A 13,601-nucleotide genomic window follows, 5' to 3' on the forward strand; every position below is an offset into this window, starting at 1 on the left:
CGAATTCCTGCAGGTGCTAATATCCTGTCATTTCAGCCCAAAGTATAACTTTAATGTGATAGCAAACCTGGTTTATGAGGCAGAATTTTAACTGCCAAGGTGCGTTCAGGTGCGGGTAGGGGAGTTAAAGCTCCAAAAAGTGCTAGCAGTGAGGAACCTGACATGATCCTACCCACTTTTGGGTTTAACTGGGGAGTGTTTGGAGTTTGGTAAGTAATTTCAATATTTAAATAGCCAATTAATTCTGAACGTGACCCAGGATTCTGGCTTTAATAGCCAGTGAACAGGTTTCCTGATCAGTGTGGAACTCGCCATGGTCAACAAGGTGAGAACACAGCGGGGAGCCATTGTTCAATGAAACTGAGAGGCTGGAAAGCCTTTAAACAGTGAAATTGCATAGCTGCTGGGCTATCTATGTGAAAGGCTTGTGCTCACACCACTTGTTCAGAGAGCTAGATTTCACTGCTTCACATGTGATTTCCAACTTTTTGGAAGTCATTTCACCCACCTTGGACTTTAATCACCTTGATCTGCATTTCCCTGCTGTCAGACTTCACCACAGCAAGGGAGCATCTGTATCTTGGCTCTCTGATGAGGAACAAGAGGAGCAGCACCAGCAACACCAAAATCAGTATGAGCAACACCAAATGCAGCACCAGCTGCCTTCTCCTCAAGCACATGCATTCCACAGGACAGGCGGGATGAACACAGAGATCCAGCTTGAAGGAGGCAATACCCCCAACACATGGTCTACACGCAGAGGATCAGCTTCCTGAGCACCAGTCTGAGCACCAGTGCCTCATAAGGCTCAAGCTTTCACAGCAGGTCATTGTTAACAACTGCAGCCTCCTGAAACAAGACCTTCTTCATTGTGGGCCCAGAGGGTATGCATTTCCAGTGGCTGTCAAGTTTGCTATCGCTGGAGGGCCGGTTCTCAGCCTCTCCCTGGAGGTGTGCGCTCTCTTCTCCTGCAAGGAGAGAAAGCAGAGGGTAATGAATGTGAAAATGGATTATGCGGAAAGGCAATGTGCAAGGGCAACAGTTGTGGAGGGTGATGGTGAGGTATGGGTACTGTTCAGATGGGGGTGTGAGAAGGTGCTGGAGAGAGAGGAATGAGTGAAGCTGCAAGGTGTATTAATCTGAGAAGTGCAGGAGAATGCTGGGGAAGTCAGATTGTGGGGGTTGACACCTGAAAGTGGGATGTCACTCACCTTTCCTGTCCTCTTGAGGTCATTAAACCTCTTGGGTCACTGTATCCAGGTTCAAGGGACCACACTCCTGCTGCTCACTTTCTCGGCCACTTCCATCCATTCTCTGCACTCAGCTCCCCCAGCATCCTAACCAGTCCAACTGGTCTGTTCCCAGTTCCCACTAAACCCACCACTACAAATCTGCTCTGATCTCCCACAATATCGCACCAGTCCTGCTGATCTCTTCCTCGCTCCCAAAGCATCCGTCCTAGTTCTTTTACAATATGTTTTTTATATGGCCAATCATTAAAGGGACTTGCTATTTGATTACATTTTTTAATTCAACCATTTTTATTCTTTCCACTTTTTTATTCACCAGCCACTGTCACCCCTGCAGCTTACTCCCTGACCATACCGTCTCTCTGACAAGTGAATCGCTCTGCACTTTAAAGTTTTGTTATTTTTTTACCTGTTTATATATAACTTGTAACCTATTTTTAAATGGTTAAAGCAGCTGCACTTCTTTTATTTTGTGCGTCTGCAACAGGTCTCAAAGGCAGCCACCAGAAATCAGTTAATAAACAGGAAGGATCAAATAAGAAGGAAGCTTATAAATAAGAGGCCCAAATTTATACATGTTTATTTAAGTTAAAGCTTTCAGTAACATTAAGTACTGCTGCAGATTTACTTGGGAGTGAAAGAAATTTACTGATCTTTTGCTCAGTTATATATTTCCCGGAGTTTGCTATGAAAACACCCACACGGAATGAATGCAAACAATCTGCCCAGTTTGTATTCTACATAAAAAGCAGCTGTGCACATGCAAAGAAATACAACTCGTATTCAATTTGCTCAAAATATTGGGTTATATATCTCCAAACAAGGAGGCAAAGTCAAAGGAACCATAAGGTCAGAAGGAATTCTGTGGCGAGTAACTCAACTCCTGTCTCCCCAGTGCCTGTCCACCACCTACAAGGCACAAGTCAGGTGTGTGTTGGAATACTCTCCACTAACCTAGGTGGGTGCAGCTCCAACAACACTCAAGAAGCTAGACACCATCCAGAACAAAGCAGCTCGCTTGCTGGCACCCCTTTGGCACCCCAATCACGGGCAGGAAAGTGGAGTTGAGGCTGAAATGAGATCAGCCATGATCGTATTGAATGGCGGAGCAGGCTCGAGGGGCTGAATTGCCTACTCCTGCTCCTAGTTTTTATGTTCTTATGTTTTAACATTCACTCCCTTCGCCACAGACGCACAGTGGCAGCAGTGTGTACCATCTACAAGATGCACTGCAGCAACTCACCAAGGCTCCTTCGACAGCACCTTCCAAACCTATAACCTCTACCACCTGGAAGGACAAGGGCAGCAAATACATGGTAACACCACCACCTGCAAGTTCCCCTCCAAGCCACACACCATCCTGACTTGGAACTATATCGCCGTTCCTTCATTGTCGCTGGGTCAAAATCCTGGAACTCCCTTCCTAACAGCACTTTTGGTGTACCTACACCCCAAGGACTGCAGTGGTTCAAGAAGGCAGCTCACCGCCACTTTCTCAAGGGCAAATAGGGATGGGCAATAAATGCTGGCCTAGCCAGTGATGCCACTCCCAAGAATGAATTAAAAAAAACAAATGTGTTCAAACAAACAAAAAAAACACAAAAGAACTGTAACGACACGATGCAAGTTACCCAGGCATAGCATCAAACAATCTATTTTATAGTGAAAGATAGAAGTTCCATTCTTCATGAGATGGGAACCTTGTCAAGTGCTCCTACTTGTAATTTGGCCAATTGCTAAAACTGGAGGTTGGTGAGTTCAAATGTCAAAGTTGGAATTTGAATCTACAGCCTTGATTGGAAGTTCAAGTCCACTATTAGATCTGCTGGGTCAACTACATCAATGAATTTTACATAAATCTCATGCACCAACATTTGCCGAGATTTGAATCCATAACTTGATGAAAGGAGATTATTATTAAACAGCACAATAACACATCCAATGATGTTCAACCAGTTGCCTTCAACCTTACCTGGACAAGTATGTCTGAGAACTGCTGAAGCTTACTAAGTTCAACTAGATTTAGCCAAGTCATATCAACAATCCATTTGGCAGGTTTATGAGGACACGTTTTGAGGTCCAGCGAGGCACCACCTGAAATTCACATGACAGGATACATATAATATATACATTTAAATGTAGACCACACTCAAAAACATGTTAAGTTCAGCAGTGATACATTTCAATCTATCAATTTGATGGGATATAGAGATCAGTGTCTCTGACCTCCTGGCAGTTGTGAACAGAGCAACAGCTGCAGAGCAGGCTGTTTGTTCTCCCTGCCAGGGGAATAATGCCTAGAAGATCAAAGACATATAAAGACAATGTTATGAGGTAAGATAAAAGTCATTCCTCCCCCCACACAACGTATTTTCCCCATATATATTCACAAATCGAAAAACTAAGCTTTGGAGTTTATGGATTTTACTTGATAACAAAACAGCAAGTTTGGTTCTAGTTTCTTGCTGTACAACACCAAATGGAAGACACATACAGCACACTACATTCCTAATATCAATTACTACTTAGGGCTCTGCTATATATCCACTTTGGCACTGATGCAAAGTGATTTTGGATAGGCAGCACACAAGTTGTGCAACCCAAGAGATTGCTGAACATATATAAAGCTGTGAGATTTTAACCCCCTGCAGGTGGCGGTCTCATGCTTGTTTGAGTTTGCACCGTCTGCAGCATAACTCCAGTCTCAGTGGAAAGAGTGTTTTCTAATGTAAGGAGATGATCCAGAGGAGAGATACTTCCTGCATCAGTTCTGTCACAAACATTAAATATTCTATGGAAAAAACTAAGGGGGTGATATTGACTCTGTGTGTTTGTGTAAAATGGGTGAAGGCGAATCAGCAGCCTGTTTTCCATCTCTCCTGATTGAAGTCAATGGAAATAAAAAATTGTATCACATGTTTTACACCACCACACAAAGCCAAAATTATCCCTTAAATGTTTAACAGCAATTTTAATTAAACACATTAGAATTTCTGTAAGATAACCAGATAAATACAAGTGCAGAAGACCAGCCTATCTTAGTTCATCTGTCTGGAAAACATCGGCATCTTAAATGCCTCAAGGGTTTATGCCTTATCAACAAATCCCATGTTAAACCAAATAAGTTTCCGATCCAATTAAAAACAAAATTATCATTGATGGAATTATGGTGCAAATAATTCGTAAAATCTATGTTAGACAACTCAGATGTTACAAATTACAGCCTGTAAATAGAACATAGGAACAGTTGTGGCCATTTAGCCCTTCGAGCCTGCTCCACCATTCGATAAGATCATGGCTGATCTGGTTGTGGTCTCAACTCCACTTTCCTGTGTGCCCCCTATAACCCTTAACTCCCTTGTCTATCAATAATCTAACTTAGCCTTGAATAAATTCAATGACCCAGCCTCCACTGCTTTCTGGGGATGAGAATTCCACAGACTAATGAAAAAACAATTCTCCTCATCTCTTATTCTTAAACTGTGTAGGCTAGTTCTAGTCTCTCCACAAAAGGAAACATCCTCCCTGTATCCACGATATCAATATTTCGTGCGGCGGCTCATTTACATGGAGGGGGCGGAATGCCTGTCCCCAATGACATAGAAGGGGTGGCCGCTCCATCCCCAGCAACGGCATCCAGCACCATCACGCAGGCGCCATTTTTAAAAGGCCTCAAGCACTTCAGTTTCATCGAAATCTTTAAAGTACAGGTTTGGAAAGAAATTGAAATAAAAATGCATTCACACTACCAATCCCCTCCTCCCACCCCCGGCCCCAATGAATAATCATTTTATTATTTGTCCTATCCCCCCCAAAAAAGTAACTTTTTGATCACATTCTTTGCTCCCCCCCGCAAACTTTCTTTCCTTTAACCTTCAACCTCTTTCCACCATCCCCTCAGAGATCCTAAGGCGCAGGGGTTCCGGCCACTGGCCGAAATATCGCCATGGGACAGCCATCGGGAAAAGGTAAGTGTTTATGCATTCATTATAATTTATTTAGATATTTAAATGAAGGCTCTGCCGCCGAGCGGCAGGGGGGCACCCTTAGGCCTCGCCACTGCCAGTAAAATGGGGCGGGCCTTCCTGGCGTCTAGGCCCATGGCAGGCGTCACCCAGAAGTATTTTCTGGGCCCTACCGCCACGACCCCCGATGTTTGGGGACTGGTAAAATTCAGCCCATACACTCGTTTAATTTGCCTCATTTAATTGAATCATTTCGTTAGGTAAAATTTCAGAAGCTATAAAAATCAAACAAAAATTTTGAAAATGGAGAGCAAGGACAAGCGCATTTAACAAAACTAACCCAACTGTAATTAGTCGTTTGGTAGTACAGAACTTGAGTATTGCTGAAAATAGAGACATGTTGTCGAAGCTTTTTGTCTTGCACTCAGCAGGACAATCCACAAGAATACCAATGTGAGGGAAAACAACAACTTTATACTGTATGAGAAGACAGTGCTGATTGGTTGTCAAGTGAACTCTGATTGGTAGAGGCATTGCCATAGAGAATGCAGCATTTTACAGTGACTGACAGTTAACTGCCAAGCTTTGTTTGAAGTTTAAACCAGGCAGCTTGACTCTGATTGGTCAAATGCGCCACACTGCAAGCCCTACTGACATTCCTAAATTGGTTGTCAGTATAATTCTTAGCACACTGAGGATAATTTAGCAAATGTTGTCCAATTGCGGAATCACATCTAACGTTGGACCACTGTGTTTTGAATTTTTAAGATTGTCAGTAGGGCTTGCAGTGTGGCACATTTGTGTGTACTGGAAGCAACATATCTTAATACACAGGGCCCTGTTCTTTGCAGACAGAAAGAACATGTACACACATTGTGCCTGTTTCATCTAAACAAAATAAGTGACAGCCATTTCTGGTTCATTCTTCAGGGCAATGCCCTGACCAATCAGAGTCAAGCTGCCTGGTTTAAATTTCAAACAAAGCTTGGCAGTTAACTGCCAATCACTGTAAACTGGTGCATTCTCCATGGCAATGCCTCTACCAATCGGAGTTGACTTGCCAACCTATCAGCACTCTCTTCTCACACAGTATAAAGTTGTTGTTTTCCCTTACATTGGTTATTCTTGCAGATTGTCCTGATGAGTGCAAGATGAAAAGCTTCAACAACATGTCTCTATTTTCAGCAATGCCCAACTGTAATTATAGAATTTCAGAATTAAAGATACTGATTTACATTTCATTGCTTTTCGATAGTATTATTATGTTAAAGGCACTATATAAATGCAAGTTGTTATTGATACAAAGCAGTGTGGCAGACTCTTATCACAGCAAAACCCAATTATTCAACTTATACTACAATTAAAAACTAGTTCTTGTTCCTGTGCTCTCCAACTAGCCATCACAAAAGCATTGTAACATTTTTTAAAAGTTGTGGTTCCACTTCATCTACGTATGAATCAACGTACCTTTAATGAGCGTGAGAAATTCATCATGCTTAACTTTGTGGCACTGCATGTCAATTTTCAAAGTGAGCAAAAGTGTGAAGAGGAACTTGTGTTGCTCATACAATCCACGAGCTGTGTATGTGTAGACTTCATACGTCATATAATCAATAATGTAAACTATTCGCTTGCTGGTGAATGGACTTTTAGCGGACCTGGTAGAGTTGGTTTTGAAAAAAATATTAAATGAAGTATATTAAATCTGTCAAGCATAGATTTAAAAGAAAAATCACATTGAAAATTAGAGTGAGGATGGCAGAGAGAAAGAAAATAAGTCTAATTGGTGAATCTAAGTAAATACAACTATGGTACCAGACCTGACTAGTGACAGGTCGAAGATCCCAAGGAATTGCCTCAGAGAAGTCTGATACATCACATTCACCATACTCATCTCAACAATCAAGAAATAAAGGATGCTGCCTCTTGTAGCAACTGTATGAAAATAAAGAGATGTGTGATAATTCACCTAATACAATGATAACTCATTGTAACACAAGGTTAATGTCAAATCTAAACTTTTTCCGGCACCTGTGTCCCAATTATTTCTCAGAAACTCCCCTTTTACAAAAAAAAACAACGTTGTTTGAAAGTATTTGTAAGCTCAGTCTTGCCTTAAGTTCAATATTGTTTCAAAGAACTGGATCAGGAAATTACATTCCAACTTTCGCATTAATATTATGGATTGACACATTAAACCTTTTAGCTTCAAACATTCACTTCCGGAAACTGTACGGAACACTTTAGAAGGATGTTATAAAAGAGATAATGACAGGCTAGCAACTTAATTATTTTCAAATAATTAAAAATAAATGTGGAAGTAAAAATAGGCAGTGCTGACCCCAAGAGTTTCCCTTCTGTTAGTCTAAAACTACAGTCTGATTCAAACTTGAATTTTTTTCAAGCCAGATCTTTAAAGCCAAAGTAAGGACCATTAGAATCTGAATAAACTCAAATTGAAACATGTAAACTGGTGCCCCAAATGCTTAGCCCATGAAGAATAAACTAAATGTATGTACTGATGGACGTGATGCATCCGATTCCCCAGAAAATTCCAACCCACCTGGCCGGTACTCCTCCCGAGCAGTATTTATTTGCATTTCTGTTTCAGCTGCTGTCTTTAGCTTCTGTGTTACTTCTTCAGCTATCTGCTTGGTGTTCTGAAGCACTATAATCAGGCTCTCGTCATCCACTAGGGCACCCTGGGTAGTTGTTAAACGATAAAGTAGGTTCTCTTCTAACTTCTTCATCTTCCTTTTATTTGCAGTTACGTCCTCCATCAGGTTTGTTCGCTCTCGCTCCAGTTCCTTAAAAAAATTGCCGACTGAATTATTTATAGTATAATCATGGAATACATTGCTTTCATTGATCTCACCAAAGCCTTTGACCTCGTCAGCAGACGTGGTCTCTTCAGACTACTAGAAAAGATCGGATGTCCACCAAAGCTACTAAGTATCATCACCTCATTCCATGACAATATGAAAGGCACAATTCAACATGGTGGCTCCTCATCAGAGCCCTTTCCTATCCTGAGTGGTGTGAAACAGGGCTGTGTTCTCGCACCCACACTATTTGGGATTTTCTTCTCCCTGCTGCTTTCACATGCGTTCAAATCCTCTGAAGAAGGAATTTTCCTCCACACAAGATCAGGGGGCAGGTTGTTCAACCTTGCCCGTCTAAGAGCGAAGTCCAAAGTACGGAAAGTCCTCATCAGAGAACTCCTCTTTGCTGACGATGCTGCTTTAACATCTCACACTGAAGAATGCCTGCAGAGTCTCATCGACAGGTTTGCGTCTGCCTGCAATGAATTTGGCCTAACCATCAGCCTCAAGAAAACGAGCATCATGGGGCAGGATGTCAGAAATGCTCCATCCATCAATATTGGCGACCACGCTCTGGAAGTGGTTCAAGAGTTCACCTACCTAGGCTCAACTATCACCAGTAACCTGTCTCTAGATGCAGAAATCAACAAGCGCATGGGTAAGGCTTCCACTGCTATGTTCAGACTGGCCAAGAGAGTGTGGGAAAATGGCGCACTGACACGGAACACAAAAGTCCGAGTGTATCAGGCCTGTGTCCTCAGTACCTTGCTCTACGGCAATGAGGCCTGGACAACGTATGCCAGCCAAGAGCGACGTCTCAATTCATTCCATCTTCGCTGCCTTCGGAGAATACTTGGCATCAGGTGGCAGGACTATATCTCCAACACAGAAGTCCTTGAAGCGGCCAACATCCCCAGCTTATACACACTACTGAGTCAGCGGCGCTTGAGATGGCTTGGCCATGTGAGCCGCATGGAAGATGGCAGGATCCCCAAAGACACATTGTACAGCGAGCTCGCCACTGGTATCAGACCCACCGGCCGTCCATGTCTCCGTTATAAAGACGTCTGCAAACGCGACATGAAATCGTGTGACATTGATCACAAGTCGTGGGAGTCAGTTGCCAGCATTCGCCAGAGCTGGCGGGCAGCCATAAAGACAGGGCTAAATTGTGGCGAGTCGAAGAGACTTAGTAGTTGGCAGGAAAAAAGACAGAGGCGCAAGGGGAGAGCCAACTGTGCAACAGCCCCAACAAACAAATTTCTCTGCAGCACCTGTGGAAGAGCCTGTCACTCCAGAATTGGCCTTTATAGCCACTCCAGGTGCTGCTTCACAAACCACTGACCACCTCCAGGCGCGTATCCATTGTCTCTCGAGATAAGGAGGCCCAAAAGAAATCATGGAGTAAGCTCTACTCCTGGTTTTAAAGGAAATACCTCTCCTACTTGAGAACTTTATGTCCCAAAAACTAAAAATACATTATTTTATTAATCTGTATATTTTAAAAACTGCATTGAACATTCTAACCCAAATCAAACCTTTTCTTCCATTCTTTTCGTCTCAATACTTGTAAATGTTCGTCAAAAATTCATTCCTACTACAGGTTCCAACTGATGTCAAACAATACGAACAGAGATGGTCATTTCTGAGAATAAACCAGTAGGTTTGGCAGAAATGAATGGGATTAGAAAGCATTGGCCTATATAACAACAGCCATTACACTGTAAAGATAACTGCAGCTGTGTGTGAGTGTGATCATTCTTTCCCCAGCATTCCAGCAAAATCCCACAGTGTAAAATGGTACAGTTTTTATTGCTAATCCCTAAATGCATTGCATATTTACAGTCCATACTTAATAATGAGGTGAGAAATCCTAAACCTGTGGTTTGAAAACAACTGCAATTATTTTGTAAATGTCCTAGACTGTACTCCCATTTACCATAATTCATTAATTAAAGGATTTACATCACCTGTTTCTCAGTGAGAATGGCTCGTCCCAACAGTTGATCCTCTAGGCCTTTAATGGTGACAGTGAAGTCAATAATTGAAGTACGAGCACTTATTTCTGGAGTATAAGCAGGATTTGCCAGTTTTGTGGTAATGTATAGTCTGAAACCACTCATGACATCCATCTCCTTATCTCCTATTTTTACCTACAGAAAAAACATTAGGAATTTTGGGCAATAAATGCTGGCCTTGCCCATATCCCAAGAATAAATATTTTAAAAAGTATTATTTTGGCAAGGCTGCAAATTAAATATTACCACACAGACAATGTAAACATCTAATTTAATTTGTGTCATTTATCCACACAGAGAACACTATTTAAAGATTTTAAAATGACCTTATGTGTGGACCCAGTTTTGATGAAGTTTTTCTCCAGTACATTGTCCAATGCTGGATCCAGTTCTTCCCCTACATCCTCAATTAATATTGGTCTTCCCAGTGAAAGGCAATCTTCCATGTGATTTCTAAAGTACTTGTGATTTAGTGATGTTGCCTGTAAAAAATGGGGCAAACCTCTATTGCATTATATGATGCATTACATTTACTATTTATAGGTTTAAAATCTAGAAAATTCCCTTTTATACTAGATAAATCAATTCTAAAACATTTACCATTTTTAGCTGAACTTTACACCAGGGCTTGCAATTCTGCTTTCTCTTTTCTGACCTTCCTAAAATAAGGAGCTTGAAGGGCTATATGACCTTTTCTGCTCTCTGTCTGTTCTTCTGTCTCTATCCACCATTGCTGTAGATTTTTCACTCTCCTCTCCTATTCTGTACTCCCCTTCCAATGAGGTCTTGGAACTGGTGCTCAATGCCCGACTGGCAAACAGTACCACTACAAAGTGGAACAATGAGTTCTTCCACTTTTTCCTCCTCTTTCCCCTAAATATTTTGCCATCATTAACCTACTGGTAAAGTGCCAATGAAATGCTAAATAGTATCAGGGCAATTTAAGTATCAAGCTGCTCTGTATTTACATTTATAACTTTTTGACTAAAAGCGAGTGTTGTTGCAGCTCGGTTGTCTGGTTAACTAGTTCATTTTAATTACTCATAATAATTCATTTGAAAATCATTCATGTCCACTTCACTTGGATTGCATAGTATTATCAAAGTATCATGCAGTGACTTGATTGTCATGCTGTAACACGGTGTAAGATGATCCGCAAGTACTGCAAACATGACAGTTCATGTCCACTACCTGAAGTTCGTTATTAGCTTCTTTGTTCTTTATCCAGACCTTCCCCTGAGCCTGAGGATCAATCAAGAGTGGGTAGCGAGCTGCCTTTGCAACAATGATTCCATTTTGTATTGAGAGGTCATCATTTGGAAGGCCTTGCAAGTTCCACTCTCCAACTGTGGGCCCATCAATAAGCATCTCTGAGACATTTAGATTTATGGTGAATGGAATTTTATGTAATAATATTTCTTGCTGCCATTGGTTCAACAACAGGTTTCTAAATTCCTGGTTGAATGGGCCTGAGTAAGACAGAAAAGCTGTAGCCAGCAAAACATTACCTGTAACAAACATAAGGACATAAGAAAAGCATAGAATGAGGAGGTCATTCAATTCATAAAGCTCACTCCTTTCACAGACCAATCTATTTAATCATGAACTCTGCCCTATTGAAGTCTATTAAACAGAAGGAAAGAAAATCACTCCTCTCCTTTAACCTATCTGTTGCAAGGGGTAAATAGACAAAGAATAAACCTGATAAAATTTCAACTGGGATTTCAACTGTACTATATGACTAAGTAATAGAATATCAGGAGAAAAGGAATTACACCATCCTTGCGGAGAATTTAAAGGAATACCATCTTCAGGAAAGAGTGTTTTGCAAACTTTTTCCATTTCTTCACATAATGTAATTCATATTGGTATGCAGCGTTGCAAAACCTGCGTGACATCAATGTGGTGAAAGTAATGAACAGGTCTTCTACCTAAACATTAAAAAAAATCTTTGCCTAGAGACAATGCCCTGGAATTGCAGTTATTGTGTTATTCTGGCTTAGTATTATCTGATCAACAAAAACATGCATCTAAACACCGCGCATGTCAGGAGGTATTAGGGTAGGTTTTATAAAGACAGATTTTAAGGAGCATCTTCAAGGAACAGAGAGAAGTAGAGAGGCAGAGAGGTTTCGAGAGGGAATTCTGGAGCTTAGAGACTAGGTAGCAGAAAGCATGGCTGCCAATGGTGAAGTGATTAAAATCAGTGATGCACAAGAGGCCAGAATTGGAAGAGGGGAGAGATCTCAGAGGGTTGTAAGGCTAGAGGAAGTTACAGATATAAGGAGGGGCAAGGCCATAGAGGAATTTGAAAACAAGGATGAGAATTTTAAAGTTGAAACGCTGCCAGAACGGGAGCCGATATAGATCAGCGAGAGCAGACATGGTGGGTGTACAGGGTTTGGTGCGATTTACAAGATATAATGCGATTCTGGAAAAATTCAGACTGTAACACTAAAATTTGATTCCAATTTTGTGTTATTTATTCATACATTTTCATGAATTAGATAGGTTGCTGTTCTTAAAAAATAAGAGGGATGTTTTCATAGCATGGGACAATTACTTTGTTGCTGCTTACCCACAAGTCTTTTCTCCGCAGCAGCAAATTCTTTGCTTTCTTCAGTCCAACGTTCTTTCTCATCTGACAAACCATCTATTAGACTCGAAGCCATTTGCATCTTCTGCCGGCAGCGCTCAGCATCATCTCGTAATGTCTGAGAATCAAGTCACAAAATTATTTCATTGTTCAACATGAGCATTAACCATGCCATTAATTTGTTCTGACTATTCAGATGAACGCCATCTATTGAATGAGCTAAGGTCAGAGACTACCTGCAATGTGGGATAATTCAATTCACTATGTCGATCTCACACCAGTTCCCCCTTCAAAGGGTTGAATTTTATCAGCCTGCCATGGGTCACAGCGGTGGCACCGGATGAGGGTGGCATCATTGCATGCCATGTCTGCGGCCAACTGATCGTGAATATGTAGCGGCTAGCCCATTTGAATACAGGAAGCACAGGGCCCATCCCACTGGAGGTTGGGGGCGGCATCGAAACGTCAATAGCGTTGTCAGTTGAGATGAACACAGGTGCTGGCGCCATATTTAAAACACTGGCAGCCCTGCATGAACTGCTGCTTCAGTTAGTGAGTTTGCTGCTGCTTTGCCTTTGTTCTGCTGACTGGAGACCCTGTGCTGCTGGCTGGAGACCCTGTGCTGCTGACTGGAGACCCTGTGCTGCTGGCTGGAGACCCTGTGCTGCTGGCTGGAGACCCTGTGCTGCTGACTGGAGACCCTGTGCTGCTGGCTGGAAACCCTGTGCTGCTGACTGGAGACCCTGTGCTGCTGGCTGGAGACCCTGTGCTGCTGACTGGATACCCTGTGCTGCTGGCTGGAGACCCTGTGCTGCTGGCTGGAGACCCTGTGCTGCTGACTGGAGACCCTGTACTGCTGACTGGAGACCCTGTTTTGCTGACTGGAGATCGTGTGCTATTGACTGGAGACCCTGTACTGCTGACTGGAGACTCAGTACTGCTGGCGGGAG

General features: G+C 42.2%; 1 protein-coding gene across 1 annotated transcript in view; it reads right to left on the reverse strand.

Moving 5' to 3' along the window:
- The window catches only part of LOC137378592 (dynein axonemal heavy chain 5-like), a 334,675-nt gene that overhangs the window by 52,279 nt on the left and 268,795 nt on the right, over positions 1-13,601 (reverse strand). The window contains exons 64-71 of the mRNA XM_068048894.1: positions 12,634-12,769; positions 11,247-11,563; positions 10,382-10,537; positions 10,008-10,190; positions 7,779-8,022; positions 7,036-7,150; positions 6,683-6,873; positions 3,223-3,344 (exon numbers count right to left, since the gene is read on the reverse strand). Of these exons, the coding sequence (XP_067904995.1) occupies positions 3,223-3,344; positions 6,683-6,873; positions 7,036-7,150; positions 7,779-8,022; positions 10,008-10,190; positions 10,382-10,537; positions 11,247-11,563; positions 12,634-12,769 (1,464 nt within the window). The remainder of the gene's footprint in view (positions 1-3,222; positions 3,345-6,682; positions 6,874-7,035; positions 7,151-7,778; positions 8,023-10,007; positions 10,191-10,381; positions 10,538-11,246; positions 11,564-12,633; positions 12,770-13,601) is intronic.

The sequence above is a fragment of the Heterodontus francisci genome, chromosome 17 (assembly GCF_036365525.1).
Source record: "Heterodontus francisci isolate sHetFra1 chromosome 17, sHetFra1.hap1, whole genome shotgun sequence".
NCBI lineage: Eukaryota > Metazoa > Chordata > Chondrichthyes > Heterodontiformes > Heterodontidae > Heterodontus > Heterodontus francisci.